The sequence below is a fragment of the Trichoplusia ni genome, chromosome 12, assembly GCF_003590095.1.
Source record: "Trichoplusia ni isolate ovarian cell line Hi5 chromosome 12, tn1, whole genome shotgun sequence".
In the NCBI taxonomy this organism is placed as follows: Eukaryota; Metazoa; Arthropoda; class Insecta; order Lepidoptera; family Noctuidae; genus Trichoplusia; species Trichoplusia ni.
In genome coordinates this window covers 8,786,423-8,799,013 of record NC_039489.1, presented here as the reverse complement: position 1 = coordinate 8,799,013, position 12,591 = coordinate 8,786,423, and the positions used below count along the sequence as shown (strand labels likewise).

Genomic DNA, 12,591 nt, shown 5'->3' with positions numbered 1-12,591 from the left:
ATATATGAAGCGTCATAAAACGCAGAGATAAAACATGAACAAGCCAACCCTGAACTAGATGAATATAAATTAATATAATCGTACCTCCAATACATATATGATAAATAAAATTAAGAATTCGATCTAAAAAAAAACAAGGTATACATTGGAATTAGATTTATTTTGTTATAAATTATCTCATCATATACACATAAGTAAATACTCAAGGCACTTAACATTATGGTCCCTCCAAATAATACACTTAAAGTTATGACACAAACAGAACAATAATTAATAAATGTACAAAACTGTCACCTAAAACAATCGTCTAAACAATTATACTGTAATTTACGCTGTCATGCGCCATCAGTATCACATACTAGGTACGTTTAATACTCTGTTTGTAAATTTTAATGTTGCTAACAAAAAAGAACAGGATTTACCGTTGTATTTTACAGACACAACATATTGCTGAACATAAACCCGACTAGCGTTAGTAAAATATACAAAACATGTAGTAAGCCACACTTTGTGTCACTAAGTATATGGATACCATCGTAAATGTCTCGAATTACAATAATTATCATAATAATATTTAATTAAAAGAATCAGATCGAAAAGAGACTACACAACCGTTACAAATAATATCTACAGTATCTAATTTAGGGACGTTATTTTACACAAGCTCTTATTATTTACATTCAGTCGTTGGAACGCTATCTACTCAATATATTAATTTCATAAGCCCGAAATGGTAATACAGCTATTAGCGGGCACTTACGTTATTATGGCAACATTAGTGCGAATACGCAAATAAAACATTATAAATTGTACAAATCCATGGCTAACACATTAATTTCTGATGTATCGGACGTTTATATAATTTCATCCGAAATCGTTAGGACGGATATTGTTTTCCTTTACAGAAACTTGTATTGCACCAAGGGAAACAAATCTCCATCGAAAAGACTATCATCTGTCTACCATACACGAAGGAAGTGGTAAATAACATTTTACAAAATAGTGATCGCGATATGGTAGACCTCAGTCTCGTGAATCAGTATCACACAGTACCAACTCGCAATTTATCTAGCCGCCTGGGAGAGTGCGAGACAGGAAAGAACTAGTGGGAAGTGGAACTCCTTGTTTAACTCATCTGCACATAGTTAATGGGGAATTGTCCTTTGAGGCCGTTGCACTCGCCGAAGTACCACTCTTCGTTTATTTTGTATCGCACTTGTATAGTGTCGGCGGTGAGGAAACGCAGGTCGCCGGCCTGCACCGGCTCGAAGTCGTACAGAGCCGTGGCCACGCCGAGCAGCGGCTGCGGCGGCGCGCTCTCGTTCGCCAGCGGCACCTTAATCTCCACGTAGTTGGAAGGGAACAACCCCTCCGCGCCGCTCCTCAAGCTGCCAAACAGCCATTCGTGGTCCACTCGCCTTATCAATTTTATTCTCGAGTTGGCCTGAAACAAAATAAGCAAATCTTAAGAATTCAGAAAACACTCATGATTTTACAGTCTTGATCGATACAATGTTTTATTTAACATATAGATAGAGCATAATTGATTTGTGAAACAAAGACTTATGCCAGTAACTATACAAATATCTGCTTTTACAATACAAGAAAACAGATTTTGTCAACAAAATACGTCATAATCATTATCCGACAGTTTGATAGTAAACACAAAATTGAATGAAAATTAATCAATCGAGACTGGTGCGTAGCGTTGGTGCCAAATACGAGTTTTATTAATATCTAGTCTCTGATGCGTAGTGATTACTACTGAATGGTCAATCGGAGGACGTGAATTCAATTGATGAGGCTTAATTAGTGACCTAATAAAATTATGAGCACGCGATATCTAAGTACTAAGTACCTACATTACGTTAAGGATTCCGACCTTCTGCAATGAACGAAGCGTCATGACCCTTATTTAGTTCTTTGCCGCTTGCGATTGTTACAAGATTTATAGTGAACTCATGACCCGCTCTGATTCGCTAATGGTTGCAATTACGAAACGTTGCGTGTTGTCGTTTAGTGTATTCGCTTGCAAATTGTGAACTTTGCATTGCACTGGTTAATGCACTTTTAATGGTATCAAGTTATCGATACCCAGCACTTAATAATCGCAAAAAATTCCATCGCCATATCGAGTTCCTGGCATATCGCATGCCTATTGATACACGTTAATGTAATTACAAATCCATTGTTTGTATTCGTGTTGTTTACTTATATCAACAACATGTCTGATACAGAGCAAAGGCCTCTTTTCTCCGCTTGCTCACAGCTTGGTGATTCCAAACTATTAAATCAATGTTACCTAACGATGTTTGCGTTCAAGAGATAGTGACGTCTTAAATAACTTGAGATATGTTCAATGGCAAAGGCTGTTTAATTTGTATGCTGTGACATCGAATAATAGAGGAAGTGCATCACAAGGAGCGTAATATGGTTAGCACTATTTTTCAATATACGTCAGAATTCTTTGTGTGGAATAGAATAGTTGACATTGCAAAAACTAGACAGTACAATAATAGGCACTCGTTAGAGAAACTACGTCATCCCCACGTCGTTTACATTATTACGTCTAACTTTTTACTTGATTACTGCTCTCAATGAAGTTATATTTTTAGACAAAGTGTCAAAAGTACATTACCATGAGAATGCAAATATGAAATCTTCATAATCTATGTGAGTCACACGTCTGTAAACATTAGTTATCTAATTAATATCTTATCAACACAAACAAAAGTACAAAGTATTATTATCCACCATAATATTTGCTGCGACGCAAAATAAAAAAAGTGTTAATAATATATGTCATTTGCTAATAAGTTTTATCAGCAATAATATGCGTTGTTAAATTTATTTTAGCGGATTCTATACGTTAACGTTTGCGTTATCGTTTTTTCGTATTGAGTGCCACGGGTATCCTGCATTATTCATGTTCATTCAACCATTGGGTTCATTTAACCGTATTACCCACTTCGATCCAATTTATTGAACCATTCAAGTTTAATAATATCCTTAAATCTGTGTTTATAATGATAGCTTAGTTTTTAATTCAATAGCTCGACAGAAATGTTCAGATATAACGCCATGCCAACCGTATGAAAACTTTCCTCGAGGTTCAAAAGAGGTCAAATATAAATAACGTTTGGAATCGGGTCAATAACTTATGAATATACTGAGGACTCATAATTATGAGAACCTACAGGATGGGTAGAACAGATGTGGTTGCTTTACGGACTAACATTTGATCGTGTTGAGGGCTATCAATTTTAAATGTAAATCCTTTGTACGAATCAACATAGGTATTCTACACAGTCTACACCAGTAACCGATTGTACTGAACGAAGAATAAAAAAAGTTAAGTAACAAAAACGGGCATGTAGGCTCAGATCAAAGTATATTCGCAACTTGCGTCACATTCAGCGCGACTGCCATTTAATTCAGCAAATAGGTTTTAATTGGATTTTTGTATACTGCATGAGGCTTCACGCGACGCTTACGTAGGTGATTCAAGTAGCAAACGTCGCGGAAACTTGTGAATTCGTTACTCTTCAAACCGTGCGTGAAGGTAAACGGATAATAACACTTCGTTAAAGCCTTCTACAAAGAGTTTGTATAATTTTGTATATGTATTATTGCGGATTAAGTACAAGGGTGTTACTAGTGTTACTAGCGAGTTATGCGATTCCACTTTTACAAAATTTATGGATTATTTTGTTCTATACTTTTAATCGCCTAATGGGAGCAATTCGTATTATTCTTGGATACCTAATTGAGGAAAGCACACACTTTGAACTGGCTATATCGTTACTTATTCATAGTGTAATCTGGGCTTCTTTTTTCTTTAAGTAATTGTCAATTACGTCAAGAATCTTCATCGACCCTGCTAGGCAATTGGAGGTCGAGGCAACGAGTATTGATCTTTCATTCCTCACCACGCAGGCATAGCTACAAAATTAGAACAGGTCAGGTTTATCTCAAGGTTTATATTATTACGGCGCAGCATATAGTCCATTTAACAATAATTTAAATCTTTTGCAACGATCACAGAATATGGGAAGTGGCGATGATAACAAGTTCCCGTCCGGTGATAAGTCGACGCTCAATGCGAAACATTTTATCAATAAAATTACTAACACGAGTCTACGTCAGACAAAAATAATAAACAATCGCGATTGCTGAAAACAGACACGACGAACGCCCCAAACAAAACATTCCGGGAACGTTAGCAATTACAGTGAGACATGGAATTACCCGATTGAAGATATGGGTAATCTATCTGAATTGTGTAAATAAATATACTGTTGGAATTCCACAATATTTGTATGATTGATTGGTGAAATTTATAGATGAATCGGAAGAGTGATGTAATTTAGTACTTTTTCTGATAGCTGGCCAGAGGCCTCCGGATATTACCTTAGATTATTAGAAGAAATTCAATAATAGCTCTAAGTGATAAAACCCTTTCAGTACTCAAAGTTGGTGAAATAAAGTCGGTTAAAAGTGTTTTAAATTATCACTAGCAACATCAAAAGGATACCACGTGCTTCACTGTGTCTGCAACCTACGTCACTTATTGTACCAATTTATAATTGTAATGCATACTGCGATGCGGAAAAACAACCAATAAATGATCAGCAATTCACTTGCTGTTTGAACATGTGTTTAGTATTTAACACTCGTCACCTACGTTGCCTACCTACTTTTTAATGCTAACGTCTTTTAAATTGTTTTATGTCACGTTCAATCAATTTAAAAACGATTCCGCACTAAAGAATCCTTATATTGTCCGCGCACATAAAGTAATAAGTAATAAATTCTCATAGTACTGTTAAGACTAGGAATTATCAATTGCCAGCCTTGACAAATAAATTCTTAATAAAAAGATTATGACGTTCTAGGGGTACCGCGGCTCCGATACAGTCAGTTTACTCAGTTAAAGTCTGACACTTTCTTCTGCTCAAACCGAAGGGTGGTTTGATGATTTCCCATCCGGAAAAAGGGGATTAATTTCAAGATCTACTGAATAACAAGATAGCTTTCATGCGTCAGAAAGCTACCTTATTTGTGAGTATCGTTCTACTAATAATATAAATGCTAAAGTTTGTTGTTTTTTTTATTCCGATTTTATGTTCCCGTGGGATCATTTTCGATTTGTAGCGGGAGCCGGGCGCGTCCGCCGGCAACAGCCAGTATGCTATAAGTACTTGAACGCGAAAAATAACGCCTGAAGAAGTGGGAAGATGTAACTTGATCAGGTCCAGTTAGAAACAAAACTCAAAAAATAAAATCATTACTACGAATTTTAAAGAGTAAATTCTAAAACGAAAGTCTTCACATTTGAATCTCGTTTAATTACCGGATAAATAACTGTATAGACGTGCATATTTCTAACCTTACGCCCACACACATTAATGGAACTATGTTTATAAGATCATTAACCCATTACATTCTGAGGTAGATGTAGCAACAATGTAACGAAGCACTAGTTATCTTCATTTGCGTAATTCAGAGAAATTATTCAATGTTAATACGTGATATATTTACTTTTAATTGTTGACGATATGGGTATTAAAGAGTTTTATTACACTTTCCTTTTCTTTTGTGATTTAGTCTTTGAATTTTCAGTGTGGATTTCGGACGGCTAAAGTCAATAACACCTTCCTAAATTCAAAACGGCCAAAAATTTTCTCTCCAAATCCATCCTCGTTCAAGATTTTCCCATTTCTTTATTGATGAAGTGGCTCTGATCTCTGGTGATAACCTAGACCTTCTTTTTTTAATCTTTTATTTGAATGATATCTCGTACAGAGTTAAAACTATAAATACCCAACTTGAATAGATTCAAAGGCAGGTGGTCGTGTAGAGCGCAACCTTAACGCGTCTCGCCCAAGATATCGACTTAATTACTCTAGACTCACAATAAACTAAGTCCTAAGCAGTTTATAAGAGGAGAAAACTCGTCACTTGCACATATTTCTCTTTGAAATGAAGACATTTATAATGATACAGACCATGGATATATACCTCGTTAGTCTATAAATGATTGTGTATTGATTGCTTGCAGGAACTAAATTAAAACAGTATGTGTTTCCTTGTCTCTGTTCCTTGTCTTTTCAAATTAGGAATTGCGTCGGGCAATCGTTGAAAACAGATTAATTATTTACCTCGCATGTCTCGTTGCCTAGCAACCCAACAATAACTTAAATGTTAACGTGTTGCCTACTTACTTATTATTTAATGTCTAAATAGCAAAAAAAGGTAATTGTGTGTTAGTTTCTTGTTTTCGTAACTGCCTTACGTAAACAGTATAAAAACATTCTAGAATAAATTGCGAATCTTTGCGTTACGCCGCAAATCGGTAACTAGGAGAGTGTCCGTGATATAGACGTTTTGTTTTTATTATTTAAGGCCGTCCGAAATAGACAACCAATTACTTTGTCTAGATATTACTGACTAGATTAGATTGTCACAGTTAACTTTTGAAATTGCATTGTACCTAGCTTTAAGCCTTTTTATTAACATCTTTTGTAACATTATGGAATGCAAATAAATATATGAATATGAATATGAAATAACAGTTTCGAATCATTTGAAATCATTATTGAGTACCATAAAGTTTAAAAATGGAATAGGTGCGGAATACTTACACCTACATAACTGTTCTATAAATAGGAAGATGTTTTGGCCACAAGCCACGAGAGGTAAACAAAACAAAATCAGAAAATATCCACAAATTGTTTCGCAAAGTCATCAAGTGAAATTTTACGTCGTAATTCAACCACCGAAGGTTTGGAATTATTCGATAGCTTTGTTTTAACCACATCAAGTTTTACAATAAGAAATAATAATATAATGGTTTTGTTTAACTGGTTTTACTTTTTCTTTCAAATAATTTACAATAAATAATTTTGGAATAAAGTAGTATCAAGGTAGTATCATCGTGAAAATAATTTTCCTTTATTCATTCCTGAGGTTGAAATAAGACCGTACGAAATTCCACCGAAAACAGTTCGGTCGGTGGTTTAGCCGTGAAAGCGTAACCAATACGGAGTTTCACATTAATATTATTTAGTATGTTGTAAGTGATACAATTTATGTATTACATATATTGCAACGTATTTACAAACACCATACAGTGACGGAGACAACATGAAACAAGAGATTTAAAACTGTTTGACGTGTCGTGGGCCTAACACCGCCTACTAAAGTAGGGTTGCAACTTGCAAGGTCTTCAAACCATATACCCGGACAGATCAGATTTTTTTTACTTTTGGGCAAAATAAAGCCAGACTTCCGGAATTTTATAAAGTTTTGAGTATTCATGACTATAACAATAACCAGGCTTTTTATTTCTTACTTAAATCTAATTTAACTCCAATGAAATATACAATGATTAGTTTGGCTTCACTATAATAAAGCAAGGAAGATGCAGTTGTGTGGATATCGCATCACCTCGCTTCCATAACTGTGGCAATTTATTTTAAATTATGGTGATTGGTCCCCAGTAGTCTGTCATACATCATCATCTTTCTCTTGCAGTTCTCTTTTCTACCTCCGTCATTTACCCTATACCACCACAGAGAGCAGTCAACTGTTTCATAATAATTATAAGTTACTTACCGAAAAGCATAGATCATCAGGATGATCAGTGAAGTAATCAAAGAGGGCTATCGCGTGAGGCTCCTCTTCCTCTTGACTGCTGAACTGGTCCGTGAAGTCACTGGTCCAGTCGCCGGTGACCTCCTCATCAGCGATGGCCGGGGGCGGCGGCGGCGGGATCGTCGGCATAGGGGGTGAGGACTCCCGCTCCGGAGAACTTTCTATTTCATCCCAACCGAATGGCTTTGATTCCTAAACAGAGTACTTTTGTTAAGAATACAATACTTTTAATAAAATAATTATTCACTATAGACAGAAATATCTATTTGAATATAAATTTATTCATTTTAAAGATAGGAGGTACAGGTCCTAAGTTGTAGATAAACAAAATTTGAGGTAATTTGGTAATGTTTAATTTTATCAGCAGTAGAAACTGATATTTGAATAATGTAATGAACATAATGTTTCTGTATAAAAGTATAACGATTCCATCTTCACCTTTAGATAGGTATTTCAACATCGCAATAACATCGTAGTAAGCCCTGCATTCTCCGCCTTACCTAGGCAGTTACGCTTTATAGAGGATAAAAATAGTACAGTAAGTCCTAAACATTTCAGCACTACATCATATCTATTTTACCTACATACCTTTGTGCTTTGTAAGGTATTATCGCGTGTGAGCATATCTTCACACTAATTTTAACGCTACTACGTATGGAGTGTTACATAAACAGTTGAAGGTTAGGGCTGTTACTTTTGTACTAATACGACAACATACTATGTACAGTGTTCTACTTTTAACCTTTCCGGGTAAATGTTTTGTGATCGTATGTAGAAAAATACGTATAATATTTTTGACAACTATTTTGCATTCACAAAAACGCTTGCGTTTGTTGTAACAGACTATAAGAAGAATATTTTAAGTTAACACAGGTGTACTTCTTCATTAAAATGCTTTAAAATAATAAACACCTGACGTGTTTATAATCTACCTCGCACTTATGGTCTACATTTGGACATTAAAAACACCTTTATGACAATGGTTTTACGGTTGATTTTCGTGGCTTGTTTCGACATGTACTTGCGTGGTCCACTGTGAGCCAGTTGCTAATGATGCTGTTTATGGATTATTTTAGCTATTTGTAAATTGTTTTGCTGATCTTCAAAGTTAAATGTTTCATTTCGTAATCATAACATGACGCGATGTGTTTTATCTTCCTTACTCAATAATAGAATGATATTTTAGGAAGCTACCGACATGAATGTTTGACTTGAATGTCTTTTAAAGTTGATATTCAAAGGCGTGACGTGCGGGCAAAATTTGTTAATAAACATGTAATAAACAGGTTTCACGAACACGAACGAACGATCGAATGCTAAATATCTGAGAATAAACCGTGATAATTAATATCAAATGCATAAACATGAAGCTTTACATAACAGCGAGGTTTATGCCCAGTAGGCTCTAACTGAGGTGACATATTCTGCAAATAGAAAATGCAGAATTGTTGGCGTATAGAGAGTCAGACATTTTTTACATTACGTGTTTTTTATGTTAATTTTTTATCCGGAATGGTAGGTGTGTTCTCTATTTAAAAATCTTGATAATGTGGAATTTAAACATTGGAAGGTCGCATAAGCGAAATATTTGTTATTAGAAAAAAAAGTATCGGAGATTAAACAAATAAAATTCCTTTGTGTAAATCGAAATCAATATCGATATAGGTACCTGCTTACATCCTTAATCCGCATAGATTAGTTGTAATGAAACTAATACAAAGATGATACAATAAGAATTCAATTAGTATAAGTATTAAACTCTTCAAGTGCATACAATTTAGTTTTTCATATTTGTTGATTTAAGTATATTTTTTGAGGCACATTAAAGTTACACTTATGTCATGAAAAAGGTTTAAATATATTACCAACATGTTGTAGTGAGATCCTGCTTACTAAGAAACTGTTGTAAAATGATTGGTTAACTAATGGACTAACAACCGATCACAGCCATTTAGGTGAAATTCGACAGGTGATTAACTATTAACAATTATTTATACACGGCCTTACGATATGACGCTTTTAATTACAATTTTCAATGTCAATTAGGTGCTTTCTTTCCAATGGCGTCGAAAATGCAATGAGTAATCAAAATCAAAGATAATTATAATGACTTTACAAATATTTGAGGGCAGATAGATATCCAAAATTAGCCCGATAGCTAGATAATGCTACCTGCGTATCGTTTACAGCACTTGTTTTTATATTGTTTAATAAAAACAGTTTTAACAAAGAGCTCACGGACGTTAGGTAATTATAGCGCAAATTTAAGCACCTTAATTAATGGTACGGTCATGAACACAAATAGCCTGCAGTGCGCGCGCGGTAAGACCTGCGTCCGGTATTTGACTCCAATGACTCAGTTATCAAACTGATTTCAGAAGACGTCAAATTGGTGGTAGACACTAATCAGAGAAATTAATAAAGCCAATATAACAATAATCGATGACTCGACTAGATAGACGAGCGATGTTACTTTGATAATACCGTAGATTGCGGAAACTTATTTGATAAGTTATGATTAATGTCTTAGTCATCACACTAATATAATCAAACAAGTTTTAGAAAGAAAATTGATCAGAAAACATACCAATCAGTTTCAGTTTACGAAATAAAAAGTGAAATCAAAAAGTACTTACGAAACTATCACCAAAGCCGTTCGCGATTTTCTGAATAGGCGTGGTGGTGTTCACGGTCATGGTTGTCACAGGGAAACTGTTTCCGAACGTGGTCTTCAGTAAAGCTGAGTTGTCCGGTGGCTTCGGCCTCGCCGGTTTCGCGCGAATTATCGTCGGGCCCTTAGGAGCTGTCAGATGACTCGTAAAGTTACTCGACGCCTCAAATAAATCCTTACTTAAAATAGGTTTCTTCATTATAGCTGGTTTATTACTAACTGGCTGAGGCGAAAATGGATCGATATTAGTAAAGTCGTCCATTGTATCCTCTTTATTAGGTTTTCGTGAATGCAGGAACAGATCGAAATCATCCTCGAAGCCACTCTCAGCTTGTGAAGCGTTGCCACCATTGTGAGCATTGTGATGGTTTGTTGAGGTAGTGGCGTCGGAGCCAAAGCTGTCGACACTGAGGCCATCACTGCTGGACCTCGTAGTAAATGTGGGCGAACTTGGAGGAGACGACAGGTCTATCAAGGCACCCATCTGCACATTCTTTGGTTCACACTTTGGGAACATTTTGTGAGCATCACTCAGTGTCTCAGAGCTTACCATCTCATTCATTGCACTATGCTGAACAATATTAATGTTCTGGTTCACTGTAGTTTTAGATTTATTACGAGATAGGAGGGAGGAGAGTACTGTCGGTCTCCTTATGAAGTGTGAGGGTTTCACTGGGACATCTGGTTGCTTGTTAACCTTTGGTGGTGGCGGACGTGGTGGAGGTTTCTTTTTCTGTGTGAAATGTGGAGATGGCTCGAAAACATCTGCACCAAAGGGATCATTGTCCCAATTTGTGACAGGAGAGTATCTGTTTACGCCCATGCCTGGCACACTCGGAGCTGGTCTTGTTGGGCCTTTCATGTCTGAGAACAAACAAGAATGTCATTTCAAAACTGCTTTTTATCATACTTTTGATGCTTAAATATTTTATTGATGTGCTGTTTGACTATGCAACTTTTAATTTATTCATTTGAGAACTGGAATATAACTTAAGATATATAAAGTTACACACTTATACATCATTCATAAAAACAAATAGCCTTGAATGACTAGCATGCTGCTATTATATTTATAATCAGAATCACAATTTATTACACGTCAAGAATTCCCAAAATCTTTTTGTTCAACAAGAATCTAATATGAATACTTTCATATAAGCACTCATATAATTTGTTTTTTTAATTCCTACTGCATAATAATTGTATTACTTCAATGGAACACTTAAAATTTTAAAAGAAGACATAATTAATTGCAATCAAGATTATTCCATTTACTTATAAATACTATTATTTAGGCAAAAAACATTTCCCAGAAAACTAGTTTTTTAACTGTTATAAGAAATGACGCATGAGTCATAATTTTATTCAACCACTAACATACAGAATGCCAAGCAAAATTTTAAAAAGAACTCTTGAAACTCACTTTAATCTAACTTTTATCACTTAAATGTCAATAACATCACTTTATTCACTATCGAATCAATGAGTTAAAAACCGTATGTGAATCGTAGCTTACAACACGAACGCGGCAAGAGGAGGGCAAAGATCGCAACAAACTGCGTTCAGCGCAAACTGTAGCAATTGTTTGACAGTAGTACCGCGTAATCAGTCTCTATTCAACACGCGATAAAATGTTATGATATCGAGATCCACCCACTGGACACTGATGCACACCACTCCGCTGTAGTTCTAACTCTGAACTCAGTGCCGCGCGGTGCCAGGTACGGGACAACACGGCCTTGATAAAGTTCGACGTAATCGCGTGGAAGGATTAATTACTGACATATTACGCCTTGTACAACAGAATCGACTTGGCTCTGTATAGCCAAAACAACTTATATGAAATCATTCCAGTTCATACATACCCTTAAATAAATCCATAACGGCCAGGCCACAGCAGCTGCAGTGCAGTCATAGGGCAACAAAACAATGGTTTGACGCAGTATATTTAGAAACAACAACAAAATTTTACATTACAGATACATGGCAAATAACGTATTTAATTTTGCTTGTCAAACCTCTAAAACATTTTAAGCTATCAAAAACTATCTCCACTATTCACCACTGCACATTTAATTTGTAATCGTTTCCGTTCAATTTTATTTCTTGCTTGACCCTACAAAGAGAAAATATTACGAATATATTAGATTTTCATCTCTTTCTCTCTTGTATCTTTCATATCGCGCTATCCTGTTGCCATTACGGGATGAACGCTGTCACGAAGAATTTAGATTTAGGAATTGTTGCCTGTTGTTTCTGAAAAG

The 12,591-nt window shown here is 35.6% G+C and overlaps 1 protein-coding gene across 2 annotated transcripts; it reads right to left on the bottom strand.

The window, feature by feature from the left end:
* Positions 1-141: 141 nt before the first annotated feature.
* Positions 142-12,453, bottom strand: LOC113499349. Of its 2 annotated transcripts, none has more exons than XM_026879796.1 (4): positions 12,193-12,453; positions 10,293-11,191; positions 7,618-7,848; positions 142-1,444 (listed from the first exon to the last, which is right to left on the bottom strand). In XM_026879796.1, exons 1-4 carry the CDS (start codon positions 12,206-12,208, stop codon positions 1,127-1,129), a joined length of 1,464 nt encoding a protein of 487 aa, XP_026735597.1. In that variant the 5' UTR covers positions 12,209-12,453; the 3' UTR covers positions 142-1,126. The 2 variants fall into 2 exon arrangements, with proteins under 2 accessions (XP_026735597.1, XP_026735598.1); XM_026879797.1 differs by lacking the exon at positions 12,193-12,453 and adding an exon at positions 11,751-12,164.
* Positions 12,454-12,591: the final 138 nt, after the last annotated feature.